The sequence below is a fragment of the Stegostoma tigrinum genome, chromosome 13 (assembly GCF_030684315.1).
Source record: "Stegostoma tigrinum isolate sSteTig4 chromosome 13, sSteTig4.hap1, whole genome shotgun sequence".
Lineage (NCBI taxonomy): Eukaryota > Metazoa > Chordata > Chondrichthyes > Orectolobiformes > Stegostomatidae > Stegostoma > Stegostoma tigrinum.
The window spans coordinates 42,499,353-42,526,124 of NC_081366.1; the positions used below are offsets into that span (position 1 = coordinate 42,499,353).

The 26,772-nt window shown below is 38.6% G+C and overlaps 1 protein-coding gene across 3 annotated transcripts in view; it reads left to right on the forward strand.

Moving 5' to 3' along the window:
* The first annotated feature begins 24,849 nt into the window (after nt 1–24,849).
* The window catches only part of LOC125458525 (glutamate receptor ionotropic, delta-2-like), a 496,301-nt gene continuing 494,378 nt past the window's right edge, over nt 24,850–26,772 (forward strand). For all 3 annotated transcript variants that reach the window (XM_048543867.2, XM_048543868.2, XM_048543870.2), the window contains exon 1: nt 24,850–25,699. In XM_048543867.2, the coding sequence (XP_048399824.1) occupies nt 25,615–25,699 (85 nt within the window). In that variant the 5' untranslated portion in view covers nt 24,850–25,614. The remainder of the gene's footprint in view (nt 25,700–26,772) is intronic.

The window sequence follows — 26,772 nt, forward strand, 5'->3', positions numbered from 1 at the left end:
TTAAACTTTCAACAGGAACCATCAATAGGGTTTGAATCTGTGTGTCAAAGCATTAACCTGGTCCTTTCGCATAACCACTTTTCACTGCCTCCCCTCCAGGTGCATTGTATATGCATTCCCATTGAGATTTCCACTGCGAAAGAGGGAGCCGGTTATTGATTAGCTATGGATTCACAGCGGCACCAGGAAAAATAGTAGATGCATGTGTATAAAGGGAAGTTAGATATAAACATGGTGACAAATTTAAATAAGAAAAAATTGGAGGAGACTTGAGTACAGCACAAACACCACCATTTAATGTGATCCTGATTGATCAGGGTCATTTCAGTATCCCACTCCCACCTTCTCTCCATTCCCCTTGACCCCTTTAGCCTCAAGGGCCACATCCAGGTCCCTCTTGAGTATATTTAATGAACATGTCCCAATAGCTTTCTGTGGTAGAGATTTCCAGAGGTTCACAACTCGCTGGTGAAGAAATTCTTCCTCATCTCAGTCCTGAGTGGCTTATAGTTAGAAAGTGACCCTTTGTTCTGGACTTCCCCAACATTGGGAACATTCTTCCCACATCAAGCCTGTCTAGTCCCATCAGGATTTTATGTTTTTTTCCATGGGATCCCCCCTCATTTTGTTCAATTCCAGTGAGTACAAGCCCAGTCAATTCAGTCTTTCTTCATGCATCAGTCATGTCAACCCAGAAGTCAGTCTGTTCTTGTGATATATTATGAGATTCTACATGAAAATGCGTTCTACAACAATCAGCCATTTTGAGTAGGCAGGGCATAAATGAAATGGTAATTGAATAAATAGGAAATGAGAATCATCTAGACCAGGAAGAAATGTGTTTGGGAATCTAAAAGTGATCTGAAAGTGGTTAGACTGGAGGGCAGGAAAGAGGTTTGGCTACACAGCAGGACATGGGCTGGACAGGACTGTGTAAAACTGTTTTAGAAGGGCATACAGGACAGTACAAGAAGGGAAGACAGGATGGCATTGGAAGGGCAGGTACATAAGAACATCCAGATTTTGAACCAGTGTAGGTATTTCAGCCACTCGAGACAAGTCTGCCAATTGATGCGATAACAGCTCATCTCATCTTGGCCTCAACTTCACTTTCCTGCCCATTCTATAACCAATCAACTTATTACTAGTTGGAAGTCTGATAAGACATAAGAACATAAGAAATAGGAGCGGGAGTAGGCCACCTGCTCCACTGAGCCTGCTCCACCATTCAAAAAGATCATGGCTGATTGTTTTGCGGGGTCCGCTCCACTTACTCACTTGCTCACCACAACCATTAATTCTGTTACTATTGAAAAATCCATCTATCTTTGCCTTAGAAACATTCAATGGAGTAGCCTCGCCTGCTTCACTGGGTAGGGAATTCCACAGAATTTCAACCCTTTGCGTGAAGAACTTTCTCCACAACTTAGTTCTAAATCTGCTCCCCAATGCAGGAGCACTTATTCACTGTGCCATCTCATCTGTGGCTGCAGGGAGTTCCGAGAAAAATCAAATTGTAATGTCACTGGAAAATAGTAAGTTGATTGATTATTAAGCAGTTTTCTCATTCATCTTCATGGAGAAAAATAATTTATCATTAAATGTAACGTTTATTTATAGCAGTAAGATTTACTAATTGCAGGAAAGCTTAGAAGTATAAGGTTTATGAATGATAAATTAATCAAGAAAAGTAAATGATGAAACATGTAATAATGACACAGGTGACGTATTGAGGCTTCAGTATGCATGGAGTTAAGTCTCAACAATATAGGGACATTTAACAACTCTTGGTTAGGCACATAGATGATAGTAAAAAGTAGGGTATGCAGAGTAGTTTCATCTTGGCGTAAAATAATAGGTCAGCACAACATCGTGGGCCGAAGGGCCTGTGCTGTGCTGTACTGTCCCATGTTCTATGTTTCACATTCTATATCTTTAATCCAAGAATAGGTACGTAAGCTACTATGCATGGATGGGTTAAGTGTTATGTCAAAATGATGCCAGGTCACATGGAGTGGATCCTGAATCAGCAGGATCCAGAAGATTTCTTCTCTTAACATTAATAGTTTGTCCATGAATCACAAAGTGCTAACATTCCAAGTTTGATGGGTAAAATAGGAGTCAAATAGAATGTTGGCCTAATGGAGAATGGATTGTAAAAGTGGGAAGATCTTGGTAAAGCTATACAGGCACTTGCCAGACCACAGCCTGAATACTGTAAACAATTTTCAGGTACTTTTCTAAGGAAAGTTATACTTTCATTGGCGGTAGTCTAGAGAAGGTTCATTAGGCTGATACCACACATGGACAGACTGTCTTTTGAAGAAAAGCTTGAGTCAACTGGGCCTGTACTGATTGGAATACGGAAGAATCAGAGGTGGTCTTATTAAAACAAACAAAATTCTTAGAGGACTTGACAGGTTAAGTGTGGAAACATTGCTTCTCCTTGTGGGAAATTCTAGACCCAGAGGGTATAGCCTCAGAAGAAGGGAATATCATTTTGAGTCAAAGGTTGGAAGGACATTATTCTTTCAGATAGTTGAGGATTTGTGATTTTTTTTACTGCAGAGGGCTGCTGAGGCTCAATTATTAATGGTGCCCGTTAGCAACTATTCATTCTCCCAGGCTGATCTTCACCCGTTCCTATGTCTGCCCACCTGCTTTTCTCTCCCTTTCTGGTCTCCATCTCTGTCTATCGTTTATTCCTTCCTCCTCCCCGACCCCTTCTTTAGCATAAAAACCAACCTTTCCCAGTTACAAGCAGGTCTGAAGAACAGTCACCTGACTTGAAACATTAATTCTGCTTTCTCTCCACAGATGTAGCCAGGCCTGCTGAGATTTTTAGCAATTTCTATTTTTGCTTCTGACTTCTAGCTTCTGCAGTTCTTTGTTTCTTCTTACAGTAAAAGTTCATTGCTTGAGAAACTTCAGCTCAGGGTCGTTGAGCTGGAGGCTAAGCTATAGATATTGTATTGAATTGTGAATGATATCTGGGCAATTTTTATCCAAGAGGCAGTCAAATCCCTTTGGGTGGTGTCTTTTGATTGGGTCCAACAGACAGGAGACTGTCACTGCAACTGAGTCAGGTAAGGAGAGAAGGAAAACATGTGCTGTGGGAGACTCACCTCTTGTCCAGTGGGTCTTAGGTCCTCACAGCTTGTATGGGCAAGCAAATTTAAGTAGAGTGAGTTAAATGTAGCTTTAGTCAGGGACAGTATAGTCAGGGAGTTAGGCACAGTTCTATGTAATTGAGAGTGAGAGTCCAGAGGCTGTGTAGCTTGCAGGTGTGAGGGTATTGTTGCTAAGTTTGCAGATGACAGAAATTTAGGGGAGGGAGAGGTAGTATTGAGGAAGGTTGTAGAAAGACTTGAACATACGAGGAGAATGGGTAAAAAAGTGGCAGCTAAAATACAACATGGGAAAGTGTGAGGCAATGCACTTTGGTAGGAAAAATCGATGAGTAGATTATTTTCAAAATGGAGAAAAGCTTTGGAAAACTGAGGCACAAGGGGACTTCGGAGCCCTAGTTCAGGATTGCCTTAAGGTAAACATGCAGGCTCGTTGGCATTCAGGGAAGCAAATACAACGTTAGCATTCATTTCAAGAGGGCAAGAATACAAGAACAGGGATATACTGCTGAGGCTGTATAAGGCTCTGGTCAGACAACATCTGGAATATTGTGGTCATAGATAATGGGCACTGCAGATGCTGGAGAATCCAAGATAACAAAGTGTGAGGTTGGATAAACACAGCAGGCCAACCTGCATCTTAGGAGCACAAAAGCTGACGTTTCGGGCCTAGACCCTTCATCAGAAAAGCAATATTTCATGATGAAGGGTCCAGGCCTGAAACATCAGCTTTTGTGCTCCTAAGATGCTGCTTGGCTTGCTGTGTTCACCCAGCGTCACTGGTTATCTGGAATATTGAGAGCTGTTTTGGCCCCTATATATGAGGAAGGATTGCTGGAATTGGTAGGGTTCTACAGGGCATTTAGAAGAATGATCCTGGGGATGAAGGGCTTGACATATGAGGAGTGGTTGAGGACTTTGGGTCTGTACTTGCTGGAGTGTAGATGGATGATGGAGTTTGGAATCTGATAGTAACCCTACAGAACACTGAGAGGCCTGGAGAGAGTGAATGTGCAGAAGATTTGGAGAAGACATTTCCACTAGTAGGGGCGACTTGGGACAGAGGGCAAAGCTCAGAGTGAAGGGACCACTCTTTAGAACTGAGATGCAGAGGAATTTCTTCAGCCAGAGGGTGGTTAATCTGTGGAACTCATCACAAAGGGCTGTGCAGGTGAAATTATTGAGTGTATTTAAGACGGGTAGATTGGTAAAGGGATCAAGGGTTACTGGGAGATGGCTAGAGATTGGGTTTGAGAAACAAATCATCCATGATCAAATGGCAGAACAGACTCAAGGGGTCAAATGGCCTAATTCTGCTCCTACACCTTATGCTCTTATGCATTTGGCACATGTGCCCTGGACTGGAGAGGAACTTGCAGCGGGAGGGGAGAATTCAATTGTTATGCATCTTTTAAATATGAATGCTATAGGTCCGAATAGTCAAGAGTTTCTGTTTAGGAAATGTGAGCAGTTAGGGGCTTAATTAAACAGCAATATCTTAAAGTAAAAATCTCCGGATTATTACCCGAAGGAAGTTGCGATTTTTGCACTTATTTTGAACTAATTTAGATCAGGAATATTCCCTGGGCAAATTCTGTCCACTAAATTCAAGCCAGTCAATTGCATAAATGCTTTGTATTGGCTCTGTAGTATTCACATAAACATCCTGAAATTCCCCAGTTTTCTCCCACTGAGAAGAATCTGCCAGTGAATTCTACCTTCATCCAAAGAGCTAACTTAATTTTAATAAGCCGTAGCTGTGCTATAAATATCCAGGTATTTCAGGGTCCACAATTTCTCTTCCAGGATAGATACTACCCCACTTAAAAAGAGTACGTAGATGAAGCGTACATTTCAGTTGTAACAGAAAAATTAAAATAGACAATTTATTAATGTCCATAATAGATATTAACATACAATGCATTCTAGGTGCATTAGAATATGTTACGTCAAAAACTGCCATATGAAATCAAGCCTAATTTAGTTTCTTTTTTTAACAATTGAAATTATCTTAGAATAGCTGAGAATCAAGCGTCTAAAAATATTCAGTAATAGAATACTCATCAATATTTAAAGTTTTACCATAATGAGTTGAGCAAATAAGATACCTTTTCTCAGTGGGAGAAAAGTGGAGAAATTTCAGAGAAGTATTATCTCAGTATTCCTCATATTTCTGAAATTTCAGTGAAAGAGTCTTATTTTTATATTGTTTGAAACCCTTCTGTATTGCAAATGTAGGTGTTCACCCTCTGTATAGATTCCTCCAACGTTCATGTGATGCTGTATCATTTAACATTATTCAGTTATGATTCTTTTATGAAGTTTTGAGCTTTTATCTTGTCAATTTTTTTTGTGAGGTTTTATATTCTTACATGAGTGGCACGGTGGTTTAGTGGTTAGCTCTGACCCTTCACAGTGCCAGCTCTTGTGTTTGATTCCACCCTCGCATGACCGTCTGTGTGGAGTCTGCATGTTCTCCCTGTGCCTGTGTGGGTTTCCTCTTGGTGCTCTAGTTTCATCCCACAATCCAAAGATGTGCAGATTAGGTGGAGTGGCTGTGCTGTAGTTCCCCATAGTGCCCAGGGACATACAGGCTAAGTGACTTAGTCATGGGCAATGCATGGTCACAAGGATATAGCAGGGAGGTGCATCTAGATGTGATGCTAATTTGGGGGTCGGTGTGGACTCGATGGGTTGAACTGCCTGCTTCCACATTGTCGCTGATTTAATGATTTTATGCGTAATCCTTTCATCACACCCTTATTTCTTCAATTCTTAAAAAAAAATCATTAAATGTTTTTCAATAAAGGCATTTCACTTTTCTATCTTTATGAGTTGCCTGATCCTGGCTTCCAACAGTATTCATGTAATAAAGAACTTGCTGTCTCTTGACACTTAGATCATTCTTATGTTTTTTTCCCTGTAAAAAACATATCTTTCTTTATGTATTTTCTGAAGAATTTCTAATGTACTGTTCTAGTTTTAGCAATCTTTTACATAATTTGATGTTACCATTTCTTTTTCCAGGACTTCTTTTCACTGATTAAACTATTGTTTAGATATTTCTGCTATCTGCTCTGAATATGAGTCTATTATCTTCGTTAATAGAATATGTATGTTGTCTCTATGACCCTTTCTAGGTCTGTCCTAACTTCAATGTGGACCTTTCTGGGTTTTTGTTTGCTACCTTTGTTGGTGCCTTTTATAGTAAATCCTTACACAAATTGTTATCTTTGAATGTCTTCAGTTACCTGCGTATGTTCTACGTATCAGAGATAATGGGAACTGCAGATGCTGGAGAATTCCAAGATAATAAAATGTGAGGCTGGATGAACACAGCAGGCCAAGCAGCATCTCAGGAGCACAAAAGCTGACGTTTCGGGCCTAGACCCTCTCTGATGAAGGGTCTAGGCCCGAAACGTCAGCTTTTGTGCTCCTGAGATGCTGCTTGGCCTGCTGTGTTCATCCAGCCTCACATTTTATTATCTATGTTCTACGTATGTTTTTATTCCTCAATTGAACTTATATTTCAGAATATATGTGCAACCTAATCCATAAACAAATTGGAACAAGGTAAATAAGATTAGACAGTTAAATGCAAAGTTCAAAGACTGGAATGGCATAAATAGAATTTGGTTCAAGACAGCACTATTCCCAGTACTGGGGAAAGACTCTAAGGGAAGGACAGAACACCCATGAGTAGCAAAGGAAGTTAAAGCTTGTATTAAATGAAAAAAAGAGGCATATAACTGCACAAGATAAGAAATTTAATAAAAATAAATATTTTTAAGAAAATAAGTAAGGTGGAAACATTATGTAAAAGATTGCTAAAACTAGAACAGTACATTAGAAATTCTTCAGAAAATAAGAAAACAAAGAGTAACTAAAGTGAATATTAAAATGAGATGGGGATGAGATGGGGAATGAGATGAGATGAGATGGGGATGATCTTAAAGCCATTACAGAGATAGGGTCACAAGGAGATCCAAGCTGGGAGCTAAACATTTTGAGACCCCTGAATTTAGTTATAGGATGGACAGGAAGGAAAGTATTGGCAGAGCAACACTGTTAGTACAGAATGAAGTAAGTTCAATACCAAAAAAAAACTTGGATTGGAAGAATCCGAATGAGTGGAGGTAAGGAATAACAAAGGGAAGAAGATACTGGAGGGAAAAGTGTCTAGGAACCTAATTTAGATAAACTGTGGGATAGGGAGTAATAAATCAGAAGATAACGAGGACATGTGAAAAAGGCAGCACATTAATCACGGGTGAGTTTTATCTTCATGCAGATTGAGATAGACAGACTAATAGAAGCAGCCATGATGAAGAATACATCGAGTGTATTCAGGAGAGTTTCCTAGAGGAATATGTTGTCCTCAAATGGGGATCAAGCTGTTTTGAACCTGATGATGTGTAATGAGGCAGGTTTATTAAATAATGTAAGAGTATAAGATCCCCGTGCAAACAGTGACCATAATACCTAGTATTTAGCATTCAGCTTGAGATTGAGGAACATGAATTGCATATAAGGGTTGCTGCAAAGGAATAATGACAGAAATAGCCGGAGTGGAGTGGAAAGGGTTTTTTTTCAGCTGGGATGATTGAGGACAAATGTCAAGTGTTTAATAGTTCATAGCTCACAGCAAAGATACATCCCAGTGGGAAAGAAAGAATTTAGGACGGGAATAAGCCAGCGATGGCTAACCAGGGAGGTTCAGACTAGCGATAAATTGAAACAAAAAGTGTATAATGTGGCAAAGATTAGTGAGAAACCAGAGGATTGGGCGAGTTTTTTAAACAAACAGTTAACCAAAAAGAAATAAAAAGAGGGAGAAGATAAATTTTGAGGATAAACTTGCAAGAAATATTAAGATGGATAGCAAGATTTTCTTTAAACATTTAAAAAGGAAAAGAGATGACAAATTTGATAAAGGCCCCTTGAGGAATAAGGCTCAGGAAATAATATTGCAAATGGCAGAGCTGTTGAATAATACTTTGCGTCAGTCTTCACAGTGGAAGACATTAATAACAATTCAAAATTACTAAACACTGAAGGGATACAAGGGGGAAGGAAGTAAATACAATAACTATCACCAGAAGTGAGGGGAATAAATGGGGGCTAAAGACTATTGAGTCCCCTGAATCTGATGTGATGCCCCCTAGGATTTAAAAGAAGGAACTGCAGAGATAATGGATGAACTGGTAGGCTTCCTCCAAAAATTCTAAGACTCTAGGAAAGACCCAGAGGATTGGAAAATTGACACCATAATACCTTTATTTTAAAAGAGAATGAGACAATACTTAACAACAGGAATTTAGCTTAAAACCTGTCTTTGGAGCAAAGCTGGAACCTATTCTAAAGGATGTAATGGCAAAGCATTTATAAATACATAATATGGTCAAGCAAATGTAGCATTTCTTCACAAAGTGAAAATCATTCATGACAAATTTATCAGAATTCTTTCAGGACGTAACAAGGAGGATAGGCAATGGGGGCAAAATGGATGTAATACATTTGGAATTTCAACAGGCATTTGATAAGGCACCTAAGATACTCAGGCCACTTACTAAGATAAGCCCATGATGTTGGAGGTATTATGATTTCGTGGACAGAAGATTGACAAAATAATGGAAGACAGAGCTCTGATAAATTGAACTTTTTCAGGCTGGCAACCTATGGTGTGTCAGAGGATTCATTGCTGGAGCCACAATTATTGACAGTATATATTAATGGCATGGATGAGGAAAGTAAATGTATGATTGTAAAGTTTGCTATTGATTTCAAAATAGATGAGAAGGCAAATAGTGAGGATGACTCCAAGAGTCTACAAGTTGATACAGAGTGGTCAAGTGAGTGGGAAAAAGGTGGCAGATGGAATATAGTATGGTAAATGTGAGGTAATGCACGTTAGCAGGAAGTATAGAGGAACAGAATATTATTTTAATTGAAAAAGACTGCAGAAACCTACAGGATGGAGGGATTTTCAAGTTCTCATGTGTAGATCACAAGAAAGCTAGCATACAAAGTTCAGCAAGTGATCAGGAAGGCAAATGAAATGTTGACTTTTATTTGATCGTGAATAGAGTAGAAAAATAGGGTAAGTTTGCTTAAACTGTACAAGGCATGAGTCAGACCACAGCTGAAATACTATGAACAGTATTGGGCCTCTTTCATAAGGAAAACATACTGGCATTGGAGGTACTCCAGGGAAGGTTCTCCATGCTGTTCCTGGTGTGGAGGCCTTGCATTATGAGGAGAGGTCGAGTGGGTTGGGCTTATGCACATAGGAGTTTTGAAAAATGAAAGGTAACCTTATTGAAAATGCAAGATACCTAGGGGACTTACCACTGTAGATGCAGAAACATTGTTTACTCTCATGGGGCAATTGTGAGCCAAATGGCATAATCTCAGATTAAGAGATCATCATTTTAAAGTAAAGATGAAAAAGAATTTTGTCTCTCAGAGACTAGTGAATCTTTGAAATTTTTAATTGTATCTTTAATTATAATCAAGGCTGTGTTAGACAGATTTTTAATCAATAAGTGAAGCAAAGGCTGTGGGGAGAATGCAGGAAAGTGAAACTGAGGATTAATAAAATAGCAATGAACTCAATGAATGGCAGAGGTAACTCAAAGGGCTGAATAATCTGTTTTGGTTCTTTTGTCTTATATTCATCTAGAGAGGGTCCAGGGAATTAAGAATGGAAATTAAGGAAATGGCATGTGAACTAAACAGATAATTTACATTTGTCTTCACTGTGGATCGCACAAGTAACAATTCTGAAATAATTGTAAATCAAGACAAGATTCATTGAAATTGCTTAGAATTAGTTCTTACTCTAATACAAAGAAAGAAACTAGCTGCTTATTGAGTTTCTGGTAAGGTTTCTTCTGTTTTTAAATTATAACAATTTGCAATTTTGTATTAAAGTTAATGAACAACATAAAAGTGAATATATATATTTAAATAATTAAAACTAATTCAGGATGGCAGGGCAAGCGATGTGTCAAGGCTGTAGCATGTGGGAGTTCTTGGATACTAGTTCAAACACATCTTCAGTAAGCTTATGAAGTTCAAGCAGCTTTGGTTCAGGGTTTATGAGCTGGAGGCTGAACTACAAGTACATCTTTTTGCCAAGAAGTAGGCACATCATGGAGGACAGGCTCTTCTGATATGATTAGTGCACAGGGACAGGATGTCATGACCGTAATAAGGCAGGTAAATGAAATCAGAGGAGGGATTTAAGGAGTCTCAGTCTCTGTGATTGTCTCAGACTGTTTAAATGACAGCCAGGCCTGCAGGATAGATGAGCAAAATTACCATGGCATTGTCGTACAGGAAGCTTTTCAAGTGCAGGCAGGAACAAGGAATGTACTTATAATCATAACAGATCATTTTGTAAAGGGGCTAAACACAATTCTCTGCAGCAAAGGGCAAGAGTCAAGAAGGCTGTATAGCATTCTTTATGCCTGTAGTCTTCTCAGGGCTGGAAAAGAACTTTCTGTGGGAGTGAGAGAATCTGACAGTTGCGGTCCAAGCAAGTACCATCATCAAGGATAGTTGCATCAGGAGTATGAGGAGCTAGGCATTAAATTAATAAAGCAGAATCTCAAAGGCCATAATCTCTGGATTATTACCCTGATGCACTTGTATAGTATAGTCCGCCTGTAAAGCATGTAAGACAACACTTTTCACTGAACCTCTGTCCTGGATTACAGGGTGTATGCAACTGGTCTTTTTGGATTAAGTTGAATGTAACTAGCAGAAGGTTTGACAAGAGCAATTTGTGTAAATACGAACATTTATTGAGTAATGATAGAAGACGAAAAAGGAAGGAACATTTGTTACGTAAATAAAAAGAATGAAAAAGAAAGGATGAAAACAATAAGCCTCATGCCTTTCTGCCCATCGAGAACCCCTCAATCAACAGCTGGTCTGGAGGCTTAGGTTGTTCCTGGCAGTGTTTGCGATCCCGGTCTGAGGTGAAGTCCAACCACTTGGCATGAAACTTCTCCCTTATACACTGTAACAAACAGCAAGGCTCGGAAAAAAACTACATAAAATTACATTGATTGTGCCAGCTTCAGCACGTACAAGAATATTCACAGGGCACATTCAAGGTCATCAAAGACCATCAATAAGTTTAGCCCTTCAGCCCATCTAATACAACCTCATTACATGTGACTGTAATAAATCAAATCAAATCAGCCATATGCAAATTGGCAATAAGGTACATGAAATTAGAGAGATGAATACGTGAATAAAAGACTGGCGTAGCTGAAATGGCTTCCAGTTTGTGGACCTCTGTGATGCACTGGGAATGGAGGAAATTTAACATTGGCAACTGGCTGAACTGTGCTGGAGCCACTATTCTTGTGAACAGCCTTGTTGGGAATCAGAGTTTTGTTTTTAACTATTGAGGGCAAGTGATCAAATGTGGAAACATGTGATGTATCAAAAAATGCACAAAATGAGAGAGGAAAATAGTAAAATGGGAATTGAGAATCAGAGAATTGAAAGAAAGGACAAAATCCAAGAGATGTACTAATAGTCAAAATTAGATGTTACAAATATGAGAATAATTCCAAACAGAAAGCTCTGATTTCAGAAGTCATCCTGCTAGTTAATCACTTTGATTGTCCCAGTACCCTTTAAAATTTGCTCTGTGTGCTGAATAACAGTAGCAAAAAAACTTTAAGAGAATTTGTCAATTGTGTCTAGACCTGCTGTAATTTTTCTGGTAGGAGTTCAATGCCAGTGTCACATTTCTCCTAATAATCTCCTAAAGTTTGAGTTCATCAGTCACCCTGACAAAGATCTCACTCTTCCTTTGGATGTCTGTAAGCTCAATTATGTTTACCCTGGCTCATATGTGTGACCCAACACAAAAGGTGGTGTTTTGAATGTTACATGTGAAAGTCCTGTAAGGGTGGTGTTTTAGGGAAAATTGTGATGCAGTATTCTTCCTTCCTCCTTGGGCCATACCAAACCCCCTCAAAATATATCAAGGAGATGGGCAAACTGTAACTTTTATTTTATCTAAAGGCAAGTGCAAAGTGCTGCATTTGCATTTCAATTTTAATGGTCACACTACTCAGCTTTAAGCAAAAACACATTTTATTCTTACACTACAGTTAAAATACAAACAGAAGGGTTATAACTATACCAATCTGCTTATTGGAAAATTCAACAGAATAATAGTTTATTTAACTACTAAATAGAAACTGTAGTAATATGAACAGAAATATAGTAACATCCCATAAACACACCTTGGCGAAGGCAATTTCAGTAAAATAGAGTGTCTCACATGCATTGTTCCACCTGTCCAGGAGAAGAGAACACCAAGAAAAAATTCTGGCAGAGAGCAGCCAAGTCCTTTGCTGTGGCTGAGACAGATGTATGGCAGCTTGCACAACCAACTTCAAAACCCCAACTGAAAACTAAACTAAAACACTAGTTCTGTAGGAACCTGATTTCACACATTCAAGCTGCTTCTATTGTTTTAACTTAAAAGAAATAACCTAGAGCCTCACAAGCTGTTTACTTTATTGGCTTGGAACAGACCACTCCACTATTGTCTCAAAACATCCCTTCAAAATTAGTACCAGTACAAAATACACCTCCCACACCATAGCATCATCACACCTACCCTCTTAAGAAAATCAGCCATCAATATACAAAGATGGCTTCATTTTTAAAAACCTTTAGTCTTATGCTATTAGTTCAATACATATACATTACATTGACTCAAAGCATGCAAACGTTTAATACCACAATCTATTTCAATCTGTTTCTTGGAGCATCAAACGCCTGAAACTTCTTCCATCAAAGTCATGACAATGCGTCAGCAGTTGTTTTGTCATCCTGCCACATGTATAATTTTCAAAATTAAATGGTTGTAAACTCCACCTAAATAGTCTGGTATTTTTGTCTTCAATCTTTTCCAAAAATGTTAAGGAGTTATGATCAATACTTCCAATAGTCGCAGGCATATTACTGGCAACATAAATGTTGAAATGTTGCAACACCAACACAAAACTCAAGGTCTCTTTTTCAGATGTGGAATATTTCTTTTGATGAATATTCAACTTTCTGGAAAAACTACCCAATAGGTTTTTTTAAAATCTTCTCATTGTCTTGCTGTAAGAGTACGGCACCAATATCAACATCAATTGTATCGACAGCCACCTTGAATGGCTTTGGGTAATTAATTGTGACTAACACTGGTGTGGTGGCTAACATAGCTTTCAGGCCGTCAAATGCCTTCTGAAATTCCTCTGCCCACTGAAATGTTCTGTACTTCTTCAACATTTCAGTCAGTAGAGCAACCACGCTGCTGATCTTTAATGCAAATACCTGATAAAAACCACTCAGTCCCAGGAATTGTAGTACCTACTTACTCATCAATGGTATGGGAAACTCCCCAATAACCTTTGTTTTCACATCCCATAGAGGAATATGAACATGTCCAATGATATGGCCAAGAAACATGGCTTAGGCTTTTGCAAACTCAATCTTAGCCAGGTTTATCACCAAGCCCTCCTCCTGAAGTTGATCAAACAATTCCAACAGATGCTCCAAATGTTCCTTCCATGTGTTCTTCCAACTATGTATACTATATAACTGGGTAATCCTGAAATGACTTTATTGCTTAGATTTTTGAAATGAAGCTGGTGCATTTTTCATTAGGAATGGCATAACTTTAAACTGGTAAAATCTATTCAGTGTCATGAAAGCTGAAAATTCCTCCATTGTCATGGATAAATGCCAGTCTCCTTTAACTAAGTTCAACTTAAAATTAGAAGTTGCTTGTCTCACCTTCTCACCATCTTCCAGCTATGAAATAGAATATGAGTCAGGTTTCTTAATAGCATTGACTTTGCAGTAATCAACGTATTAATGTTCTGTTCAACCTGGTTTTGGCACCATCACTGTGGGTATATGCCATTCACTGCAACTCACTTTGATTATACTGTTTTTGAACAATCTCCTTTTGAACTGTGACAATTTTAGAGGGTTGAGTTAATAAGGATGTTACTTAATTAGAAAGCAATTCCAATACAAACATCATGTGTAATTAGAGTAGTAGTCCACTGTTCATTCCCACATATCTCTAGATGTGATTGCACTAACTTTTTCAGGTCATTTTGAATTTCTCTGGAAGGTCATTTAATTATGTATCTTTTTTTGAAGATTGCCTCATTACCCAATTTAATTTGAGGAATGTCAAATTCAAATTTATCTGGATTTGGTTCTTCACTCTGAATTGTAATATATAACATATTTTCCTTTGTTTTCCTTCCCTATCAAAAGACTTTTAAGCATATTCACATGACACACTGAGCGTTTTCCTTCTGTCTGGCATTCTTGTCAAATATTTCACCTCACTTAATTTCCTTTTAAGTTGGTAAAGCTAATTAAACTCTGTTTATAAAGGGTCACCTACCACTGGTAGTAATACTTGTACTTAATTCCATAAGCAGAACTATGATTTTTTGATTTCTTGTTTGCTTCCTCTTTCATCACATGCTGTGCTGCTTTCAAATGTTGTCTAAAAAACTCACCCACTCGATTTAATCTTCCCTAGAATTTGGCACATGGTCCAAATATGTGGTCTCTGAACTCTGAACTACCAATTTTTTTCTTCATTAATTTCAGTAGTCCTCTCACCTCATGTCTGAAAACTCATTCAAATGGATTGAATTTAGTTGAGTCACTACGTACATCCCTAATTACAAATGGTACAAATGAAATTCCTTTATCCCAATCCTCTGGATAGTCTTGACTATAAGCCTTCAATACAGTCTTTAAAATGTGATGCCACCATTCTAATACTCCTTGTGATTCTCAATGCTATGCAGTTGATTTGACTTGTTTTATTCCTGAGCTATCCTTAACATCCTTGAATAATTTTGTACAAAAATTTGACCCTTGATGTGATTGTATTTCTGTGGGTTGCCTATATCGAGTAGAAAAATTGAGTAGCTTTTCTACAATGTTCTGACACTTAACTGCCCTCTGAATTAAGTAAGTTATTCAGTTGTATCAAAACCTCGAAGGAGGCTCATATTTAGGGGTGGGTTATAAATGCTGCTCAAACCAGAAAAATCCACATCTCCTGGCAGTGAAATAAATACGATCATTTCTGTTGGTCTGGAGGCACACGAAGGCCAGACCAGGTAAGGGTGGCAATAGTGAACCAGGTAGGTTTTTAAACAGTTATCAGTGATGGTTATGATCGCTGTCAGGCTTTAATTCTATATTTTTATTTAATTCAAATGTCACCATCCAATGTTTGGGGATTCAAACCTGGATCTCTAGTAAAAACTGAAAGAACTGTGGATGCTGTAAATCAGGAACAAAAACGAAGCAGGTCTAGCAGTATCTGGGAAGGGAAAAAACAGAGTTAATGTTTCAGGTCCGATGACCCTTCCTCAGAACTGAGGAAAGCGTTCTCAGGAAGGGTCACCGGACACAAAATGTTAACTGTGTTTTTTTTCCTTCACAGATGTTGCCAGACCTGCTGAGCTTTTCCAGCAATTTTGTTTTTGTTTCTGGGTCTCTGGGACATTGCCTAGGTGTCTGGATGACTGGTCCAGCAACAATATTATTACTGACACCATGTTTCTTTGTTCTACTCTATTCCATTTCCCATTCCCTTTTCCTTCCCTAAAATAATTGGATTACGATCTTCTCCTATCTCTAAGTCTATCCTGCTCCCCACTTCAATGCCTGATTCTGCACTGTTCCCACCTCCTCTGTCTCACTGATATGGAAATACTTCATTCTTACACAAAATAGTCTCAATGAACTTTTGGAACCCTCCCCAGAATTTTGCTGGCACACCTTGGTTCCTGACGACTAGGACCAAAATTGGGTCCTACCTCTGTGTGGGTGAATAGTGGCATTATGAAAGGCCACCTCCAGCACTATTAGCCAATTACAGATGGCAGCCTGCTTCCCTGAGGGGTCATTTGACACTTAACTGCAATCTTTTTAAAAGATGTTTCCTGCTAAGACTGCATGGAGTTCACCTCCATGTTACAGACAGATCAAACTCCTCAAAACATATTAAGAAGACAGCCCAGACCCTAACTTTTTTTTTACTTTAAAGGCAAGTGCCAGGTGTTGTGTTCTAGATGCAATTCATTTAGTCAAACTATCAATCTTGAAGGAAAACACACTTTATTCATTCTCTATAGTTAAAATACAACAAAAGAAAGAATTAAAATAACAACTCGATTAGAAAACTTCAGAATAATAGATTATTTAGCTATTGGAACAATAACTGTTCCAATATAGTAACATCCCATAAATACACACTCAGTAAAGGCAAATTCAGTAAAATAGATTGTCTCTCATGAAATTTTAGCAGCAGGAAGAGAATCTCAACTTTTTGCTGCAGCAGAGAGAGTGAAAACAGCTTTCACGTCCAGCTTCAAGACCCCAGCAACAACTGCTACAGAAAACTAAAATCTGAAATCTTCTTTCTGAAAGAGCTTGACTCCACCATTCAGGCTGCTTCTATTGTGCCAAATTTTAAAAAAAGCCTCACAGCAAACTGTTTACTTTATTGGCTCTGAGTAGGCCACTCATCACCTCTCTCAACTTTTCTTCATTTAAAAAAAGGACAAAATACACCTCAGAGTCATAGTTTCATCGCAATCCTAAAAAGGGTGGTAATAAATATTTGCAGTGCCAAGTTCAGAAAGGCACTTCCAAATGATAACATGGGCAAATCTTCCAATGGTGGCCCTGATATCCCTCTATAGGCCACGGAGATCCCTTACAACCAAAGAGGTGAGTGGGATGTAGGTTGTGGATTCTGAAGTTCATTAGATCATAGTGGCACAGTAAAACAGTAATCAGTGGACCAATTAACCAAATTAATCAACTGTGTCTGCCATTAGTATCCCCATTCCTTCTGTGAACGTGGTACCAACCCTTCCACCTTCCCGCCAACGTCAGAATAATAAAATTCTGACCCCCTATGAAATAATTTGTCAAAAACACCAAGTGATACTAGCTCATGGTAGCACCCACTTCAGGAGATACCAAATCCTTCCAAGTTCTTCTTAGTATTTTAGTGCTGAAATAATTTCTGATTGTCACAACTTCAGAAATATTTTCCAAAACTTTCAGAAATTTCCTTTCATGCAGCTATTTTCACTTCTAGGTCATCACCGTCATGAATGTTGGGTTATATAGATGTTGAAACTCATTGTCATCAGGCAAATTTACAAATATTGAAAAACTGTGGCTTGGTCAGGACACTATGTGTAGGGCGAATCAGCAAGTGGGCGACGAGTGCTATTACAGCAGGGTATCGTAGTAAAGCTGAAAACTCCAGCTTAAAGGTGAACTGAACTGTTTTTTTTATCATTGCTTTGATCAGATTAGAAAGTAATGTTGAATCTTGGTTCCTCAGAGATTGGTGCTCCACCTTGTGACTCAGTAGAGAAGTAACTTTGAACTGGCGACAAAATTTCCACTGCCTTTAAATTTAATTGCCTCAGAAGTCTGAAACAAATGTGAAAGAAGAGGTTTTTATTAAGTTTGAAGAAACCATTATTTATACAGCTATCTCTAAAATTCTTGAGCCATAGCAAATGTTAAAGCTGATTACTCCACTTGAACATAGGAATAGTTTTTTTATATATTATGGAGGTCTATAACGTTACAACATATAAATCTGAACTGGCCACACAAAAACAAAACAGCTCCAGCCTGTATGAACAACCAATGAAATACAAAGGCAGGTTAGAGTCCAGTGTAAGGGAGCATAGTTGTGAATTAATACGTTTTTGTGTTAGTGTGGTGCAAAATGTCTAAGTTTACGAAAGTGTCAAACAAAATCTGACTGGAGTAAAGTCCTGAAGAACTGATTCACTGCTGTCAGTTTCTCTAATCTTCCCTATTCATATTACATGGTGGGAAAATTCTATTAGCCTTTAGATTGGTCTAGAACTTGCAAGGGAAGGAAAATATCTTATATAAATCACATCCAAAATAAAGAAATGACAAGTATTTGGCATTTCTAATATTGTACTTTCCTTTGATCTATTTCTATCAGAATGTACTTATTGTTTTGTTACCTTGGACCAGTGTTCTCAGTTGATATTAAACATAGCTAAAAAGACACTTGAAATTGATGTTTTTAGTCTTACACTCATCAGGAGTGAAATGCAAGGAAGCCAACTATAGACAGGAAAGAAAAAAACATTGTACAATGTAAGAAGAAGAAGTTAATTACTTTCTTCTATGAGAAAAGTGTAATACAAAGGCATATTATTTTTATTAATGAAAAGAGAAGGACACTGTTTCAATAATTATAGCTTCCAGCATACATAAGTGAATCACACCATGAGCCCGACTGTTAAACTTAAATTAGTATCCAGTGCAATGTTTAGCACAATCAGGATTATTTAGTCACTATTGTCCAATAGCAGAATCACAACTAATGTCAGACAGCATAACTTAAATTTTACAAGAGAAGATTGAAATCATCTCTAAGGGCTCACAATACAAATGAGCAGAATTTGGAATCAGATTTTAATTAGTATATTAACCCAACAGTTGCTCAGTTCTTTAGAGGTTTTGCTTTTGTTTGTATGGCATTTCACCAATGCTCCCTCTTAAAGTCCCATACAAGCCTTGTTCAGGATGGCCTGATCAAATTACCATGCAACTTTAAAAAAAAACATTTCCAGGGGTTGTGTATTTGAATAAATTGATTGCACAGCAAAAGTTTTCCAGAGAATATTGCAAATTACACATACGCCTGTTAACAACAGCATTAGCTTCATAGCTCTGAATAGATGAAAAGATTTCTGAAAATCATGTTGTATTTCAACTATGGCCCTTGCTATTCTTTAAAAATATAGGCTAATGGTTTTATCATCTTAATATTCTTATTCAGTTGTAAATAGGAGTTAGTTGCAAGTATATACAAGTTGCAAATTGTGATTATCTTTCTAAATTAATTCATGAGAAGTGGGTACGCTGGTGAGGCCAGCATTTATTACTCATCATTGCATAATCTAAATACTTCTGCTTTACAATTGGTCATTTTGTAGTTATAACTGTTTTTGAAGTTTCAAAGATGGGCTTAATGTTCAACATTACATCAAGTTTAAAACAAAAATTATAAAGGAATCATTAGGAATATAATCAATAAAACCCTGAGGAGGCTTGGCAGGGTAGATGTGGATAGTATGTTTCTTCTAATTGGAGAATGGAGACTAATTATCACAGTTCAAAGGTTAGAGTCAACCGTTTAAAACAGAGATAAGGCAAGTTTGCTTTCCTTTCAGCAGTTTTTGTGTATTTAGCCCTCGCTTCCTGAACAAAGATGGTTGAAGCACAGTACTTGAATATTTTTTAGGCAGATCTCAGTTGATTCTTGTAAACCAAGATGGTGAAAGGTCACCAGAGGTTGGTAGGAATACAGATTTGAGGTTACAATCAGATCAGCCATGATATTACACAATGGTAGAGCAGGCTCGTTAAGTTGTATGCCTTACTCCTGGTTCATACGTACATACGTAACTTTATAATATCATTCAAATTAAACATTATATTCTAATGCATGATAAGTGTTATTATAGTTTTGAAATCAAAAGAATGGTGATTTTTTTTTGACAATGAGCAAGATTTTCGATTTGGCATGATTGCTTAATTTCTTTTGCATGGCACTGCACCACTTCAGAGTCACTCACATGCTGCAGTCTCCAGATATTAATGCCCTAATTTGGCCAGTGATAAGCTTGGCATGCAATTAATGGAACCCAGAAACTCTGTATAGAGTTAGTACATGTCTGATAGAACATGGGCATCAAATACGAATGTCCCCATGATAGGGCCTGCTGCTGTCATTATCTCACACAAAGCAGGAGTTAGGAATTCAGAGAATTGCCTCTGTCACAACTTTTTCTTGATTCCATTCATCACCTTGTAACTGTAACCAGAGATTCTCTACTAATGAGTCCTCACTTTGGCACATCATGTGAACAGCAATATAAGCTGCCTGCCTTTGTACCTGCTTCAGTCCATATAATTTTGAAACCCTCATCAATGCCTTTAGTATCTCTGGACTCAACTATTCAATGTTTACTTGGCTGTACTCCCACTCCTCCAGCTTCCATATACTTCAATTTATTTCAAACTCAGCTGGTTATATGCTGTCCCATCTCAGAATTGTTGTTGTGCAGAAGGCGCCCATGATGCCTGCAACAGATCTTCCAACAAACATTATTACCTAGTGCCAAGCTCCTGCCTTTTTCTCCATACCTTTATACACTTTTCCCATCCAAATATTCATCCAAAGCTGTCTTGAATGCCCCAACAAGAACCTGTACCCACTATATTTCCAGGCAGTGCATTCCATACACTAACAACACATTGAGTGAAAAATATTTTCTTTTCTCACATCACCCTTGCTTCTTTTGAACATCACTTTAAATCTATGGCCTCTCACTCATTCTTTTTTAGGCAAGTAGGAATGTTTCTCCCAGTCTATTCTATACACCCTGTTCATGATTTTGAAAAACTTTAATCAAATCTCCTTGGCCTTTCTCTCACCAAAGAGAACAGTCCCAACTTCTACAATGTATCCTCATAATTGAAGTTTCTCAATACTAGGAATATTCTTGAAAATCACTTCTGAATTTTATCCAATAAATTCACATGTTAAGATCCCTGCTACAAATGTTACTCACATTTTCTTCTTTGGATTCGTGCTAATCGTGTATTGTTCAATACTTAAGATCACTTTTTAGAAGAAATACAGGATGTTGACATTTTTTTCTAGTAATAGCAGACAATTTTCAATTGATTGCCAGTTGATTATGGTTGGATTCCCCAACTTTTTTTATCTTTCCCAAGTTGGATTTCCTAGGAAATCTTACACATACTGGCAATGGGATTATCTGACAAGCATACGTAAACTCCAAATTAGATTCAGCACCATTGTTTTCTCTCACCCACACAGCAGCAAGAAAATGAGCGGTGCACACTATATTGAGAGGGATCAAAATTCTCTAATATATTCCTTTATAAAGCAAAATACTTGAGAGAAAGCATGGGAAGAAAGTGCAACAAATATAAATAAGACCAATACAAAAATTGTATTGTACCTGCTAAGCATAAGAATTGGGATGGATTTATTCTCACTTTCAGTGAATGGCTTAAAAATCTAACATGAAATGCCATCAGCTAATATTTTACTTTTGAAAGTCTTATTTTTTGTAATCTTCACTTAAATTAACAGCTTTTCACTGTTTACCAATATGAAATACACAATTTCAAAAAGTGCATTTTATGTGATATTGGAGAAACACAAAGGCTAGGTCATTTTATTGTCAGAAGAGTTGGAATTAAGGAAATTTTAAATAAATTGTAATTAACACAAAGGGGGTCATTTCAAATTACCCTATCATAGTAATTCTTTCTGATCCATTCTTATTGACTTTCAGAGGGGAGACATTGCTGTATATTTTTAACATGAACAAAAATGGCTGCATAGATTTTCTGGAGTTACAGCTATTAACTATCTGTTGTTCTGTTTTGGGTCTGAGAAAATAATTGTAAATAAGATTTTGGTCTTAGCAGCAAGGCAACAGCTTTTGCTGTTGAGCTCAGCGACAACTTTTGCATTTTGGTGCTTGATTTGTCAGTGGAAATTCCTACTAATCTGCTGTCTGTTCCAGTTGGTGCCCTCTGCAGGAGATCTGGAGTGTCTCTGGATAGGGCAAGCAATGGTGAGGCTCTCCAATCAGACTGGAGAATCCTTCCTGAGCCATATCAAACCCAAACTAAAATTGTAAAGCAAGAATTATAAATCAGATTTAAGTGATGTAGACAAATCAAATGTTGAGAGATATTGATGGGTTATGGAAGAGAGATGAGAGAGGCACTCAGAAAAAGTAAGCAAAACTGAGCAATTTTGATCGACATTAACTTTCTATTGAAGGTAAGCACTCCTGAGTTGCTTATTCCATTTTCAATCATACAGGCACTGTTCATAAGGAACGTTCTTTCTTAAACATTGAATAACTCACTTCTTCTAATTGTACCAACCTCAACTTTTCCAACCACTTTTAGTGTGGACTAGCTCAATGAGTACCCTCAGGTTCAAGCCTTTACAGGAATTTCAGTGTCAAGTTCAGAACAGAGTTGAGGAAAAACTTCTTCACCCAGAGAGTGGTGGATACATGGAATGCTCTGCCCCAGAAGGCAGTGGAGGCCAAGTCTCTGGATACTTTCAAGAAAGAGATAGATAGAGCTCTTAAAGATAGTGCAATCAAGGGTTATGGGGATAAGGCAGGAACAGGATACTGATTGTGGATGATCAGCCATGATCATAATGAATGGTGGTGCTGGCTCAAAGGGCCGAATGGCCTACTCCAGCACCTATTGTCTATTGACTGCAGCAGCATACCATATGAAAAACAAAGGATGTCTTTGGAAGTGATTCTGCATTTAACTTTGCAGTTGTAGTCAGGAGAGGTGGCTGCCAGATTCACCTTGCAGTAACAGCAAGTGCTGAAAAAAACTCACGGTTATTATTATAGCAAACTCCAAGATAATTTAAAGTTCTATTTATATCAGAAAGGACAAGTTCGTACTATCACTGAAATAGAATGCAGATTCAAGACTGTCAAAATAACTTACCATAACATTTGAGACTATTCTAATGTTAGGAACACTCCATTGGCAGTGAACGAATTTCTACAACCATCACTTGTTCATTGTTACCGTAGGGTGACCCTAGCTGCTTTGAGGTCTATAATTTCATTTCTGTGCTGTCTGGAAGCTGCAGGCTGTACTTTGGCGTTCTCATGCAGTTTGCTAACTGGCGGGGGACAGGAATATATAGCTAATCGGACTATCGTTTGGAGTCTCGAAGATAACAAAGTGTGAAGCTGGATGAACATAGCAGGCCAAGCAGCATCTTAGGAGCATAAAAAGTGGTTGGAGATCCTTGAAGAAAAACGCTCACCAGCAGGGTGGTCTTTGTCAGTATAAATTGTAACAGGGTACATTCTGCCCAATTTGCTTTACATTCCAACTATCATAGCCTGTCATATTGCATATTACAATTAATCTCTTAGCTAAAACAGGCAGGCCATTCTCAGGGTAAAAATGGTGAAAGATGGGTCATTAATGCAAACTATATAGTTGTACACGCCATTTAACAATTGCTTCACCAAGCATTGTATATAGACAAAAAAAATCAGGCTAGAATATCAAGCTTGTGGTTTAAGTTCCAAACTTCTATTTTTATTTAATTTTGCTTCATAAAAATGGTATTGCTTTAAAACGTCTCATTTTGTTCGTTCCGAATTACAATGTCACATGCTCCCTCACCTCTCCTTGTTACTGTCGTCATTCTCATTGTATAGTCTGCTACTCTAATTACTTCCATCCAAGAACACTAGAATTCCTCAGTTCACTTGGTCATTTTCATGTTTCCTGTGTTTAGATCTTTATCCCCAAACCCTTTATCTCATAAATACGGCTGTCAAAATCAATTCATCACCATATCAAACACTGCTTTTTTTTTCAGCTGTGGTATGCCCTGCGGATTTGATTTTTGCTCTCCTCAATTTCTCAATATTTCACATTGGTGCATTTTTGTGTGAATTATAGTAAGATTTACGCTTGTAAACCTGACCTACAGAATCATGGATCCCAGTTTTTTTTGTGACCGAACTGACCGAATGCAAGTTTATGGTATTGAATTAAGAAGGCCGCATGTGGTTACCAGTTTCTTGGCTGGAGCTAAACAAGCAGCAATACAAAAACATGCTTCAAGATGCACGCACCTTGAATGAATGACAAGGTATCCCCTTCTCCGACCTACTTGAATTGTGAAATAAATCGGACAGATTGTACAACAGTCCCCGTAGGTTATGAGTGGACATGGACACCTGCTGGTTATTTTTGCACTGCTAGAAACAAAAACAAAAACATAGAAATTGTTGAAAAAAAACGCAGCGGTTCTGGCAGATTCTGTGGAGTGAAATCAGAGTTAACAATTGGGGTCCAGTGACCCTTTCCTCAGAACAGCTTGACCTGCTGAGCTTTCGCCAGCAATTTCTATTTTGTTTTTGTTTTGTTTCTTTCGGTTTTGGTTTAGAAATGGAAAAAAAAGTTGGTTGTTAACAGCTTGGCGCTATCTAAGGGCAGCTCAAATGTTTTTCCCCGAATGTTGCTCCCAGGAAGAAATAAAAAATGCCAGTTAAATTTAGTATGTTCCTGAATTACCAGATCTAACTACTTTTATAATTATATTTCGCACCTACCAACTGCATCCACATATTGTAGAGACAGAATGAGCTGACATCTAATAAAACAGTGCTTTCCGATGACGTCATGGGAAACCAGAACTAAATAGCCAATTGCTCCTATCCCCACTAGTTTAGTGCCACAGAAATTGTCCATTTAGTTGTCAAGTTTGTTGCTTGGTTTGAAATAAGCTGCGTCCCCCATCACGTCGGGACGGCCACAGTTAGATCGCACCAGCTCGGTGCCGCTGTTCCCATTCCTGAGTCTTTCAATTTCAACCGCAACTCGATCCAAGTAGGAGGACACATCAAAATGCATTAATCAGAAGACTTCAGGGGATGAGTGTACGCACGCACGAATGGATCGTTTTGGGGTTTTATCTGTCTTCATCATGCGCGCTCTGAATGGTGCTAACAATCCGTGTCGAGTTTCCGATGAGCAGATATTTCTGCATGTCCAGCTTCAGAGAATGCTGCATAACGTCTGTTTTGCTATTTACGCAAATTGAACGTATTCCCAGTTATTGCCGCTAGTGGCTGCGTGGACCCGATTTATCTGGCGTGTCATGTTTCTGACCGCTTTCAAAGCTTTGCTCCAATACAATTAATTCAGAATATCGAGGTGACTTGTACCTCAGCTGCGTTCTCCCAGGGAAGAGACTTCCCAACATAAACTGAAACCAGAGTACAACGCAAGCACCAGACAGAGGAAAGGGCTCCGCGTACGCTCTGCAGTTGGAGATTGTACTATTTCCCTGCTTTGTTTTCTCAGCCTTTCGCTTCTGATTTGGCTGGCATGGGTTTCCTGCTTCTGACAGACCCTGAATCGGTAACTATAACCGACGGTGAAATACAGATCTTTGCAAGATCATGACCGCGAGCGACTGGGAAGTAGCAGTTCCTGTCGAATCCTGCAATCTCATCGCTATATAGTTTACCTTGTAATCACTTTGTGCTTTCAACCAATCTCCTGAAGAGTGGATTCGGGAGACACGTTGCCTTTTTTGTCCATCAGAAGAAGAGTCCGTAAAGTTCTAGAAACGTATTTCCCACCAGTAGCAACAAATCACCAGTTTCGACCCAGATGTTTTAATTAGTCCGGGGGAATTGGATCGCAACGTTTTGTGTTTACGTTATGTGTTGTAAGCAGCGGATATTGAATGTTACTGCCGTCTCCAGTTGACTGATTAAAGGAAATGGAAGTTTTCGCCGCTCTGATTGTGTCCATCTCTTGGATCTTATATTCCGACAGTGTAGCTAGTGATTCCATTATTCATATAGGTAAGACAACCCCGTTTGTTCGCTTTTCTTACCAAAAAAAGCACATTGAAATGTTGAGGCGCCTTCTCCTGAGTAGATCCTAAACGCGCTGTTTTATTGATGTACGTTAACCTAATCTAGTAAACCATGAATTCGCAAATGCATTTTCACAACGCTCTGGCGGATTACTGTTTGACTTTGATGTAAAATCATTGCATCATGTGTTTAATAGTTGTCATGTGGACTTGTCCAAACGTTTGAAGAATGCAGCAATTTTTACTCCGAGCTACGCGTAACCGCTTGTAAAAATAACGGCACAGACTGGCATAATCAAAGGTTGCATGTGCTAAATTACACGTGTTGACTGGATAAATTAAAAATGGATGAAACAGTTATAAGTGAAGCAGTTCTGCCAAAGGGCTAATTGCATTGGTATTCTGCTGATTTGCTTAACTTGCAACGAAGTGATACTGAATGCGTTGAAGCATTGTTTTGGCAAAGTCTAGTGTTCAATGTAATGGGCTACTGAACCAAGCATGAACTGTGAGCCTGCTATTGCATACCTGCAAAATACAGGAAGAGGTCCAGGACAAGTTGAGTAAATAATGCTACCATGCCTTTTACTTTACGTGGTTCTGACCGCACAGGCTGTGTGTGAGCAGTCCGCTTTAGCTGACCTAAGTAAGTGGTATTGGTAGCAATTTGTTCCCTCCACTTACAGAGTGAGAAAACGGGCTAGGGGATTAGTTCCATTACATCTGTCAGTCACGAAGGTACGATCCCTGTACGGCGAAGCAGGGAGGAAAAATAAAGAGTGATTGGTGAGGACTGCCGCAGTTCCATTCTGCAGAGGTTGTCATATCGTGTGTTCATACATTAACAGGAAAGGTCGAGCCAGTGGGACCAAATGAAGACGAATGGCCGAGATGCGTTCGCATTCGAGGTCCAGTCTTTCCGTACACCCAGACTGGACCCACAGTATTCAATAGCAGCAATGCAGAGCGTTCTTGTCACAGAAGAAATGCCTTCAGCTCATTGCATGGCAAGCCTGGACCGAGTGAACAAGCGCAAGATGTGGGGAGGAGGGAACAAGA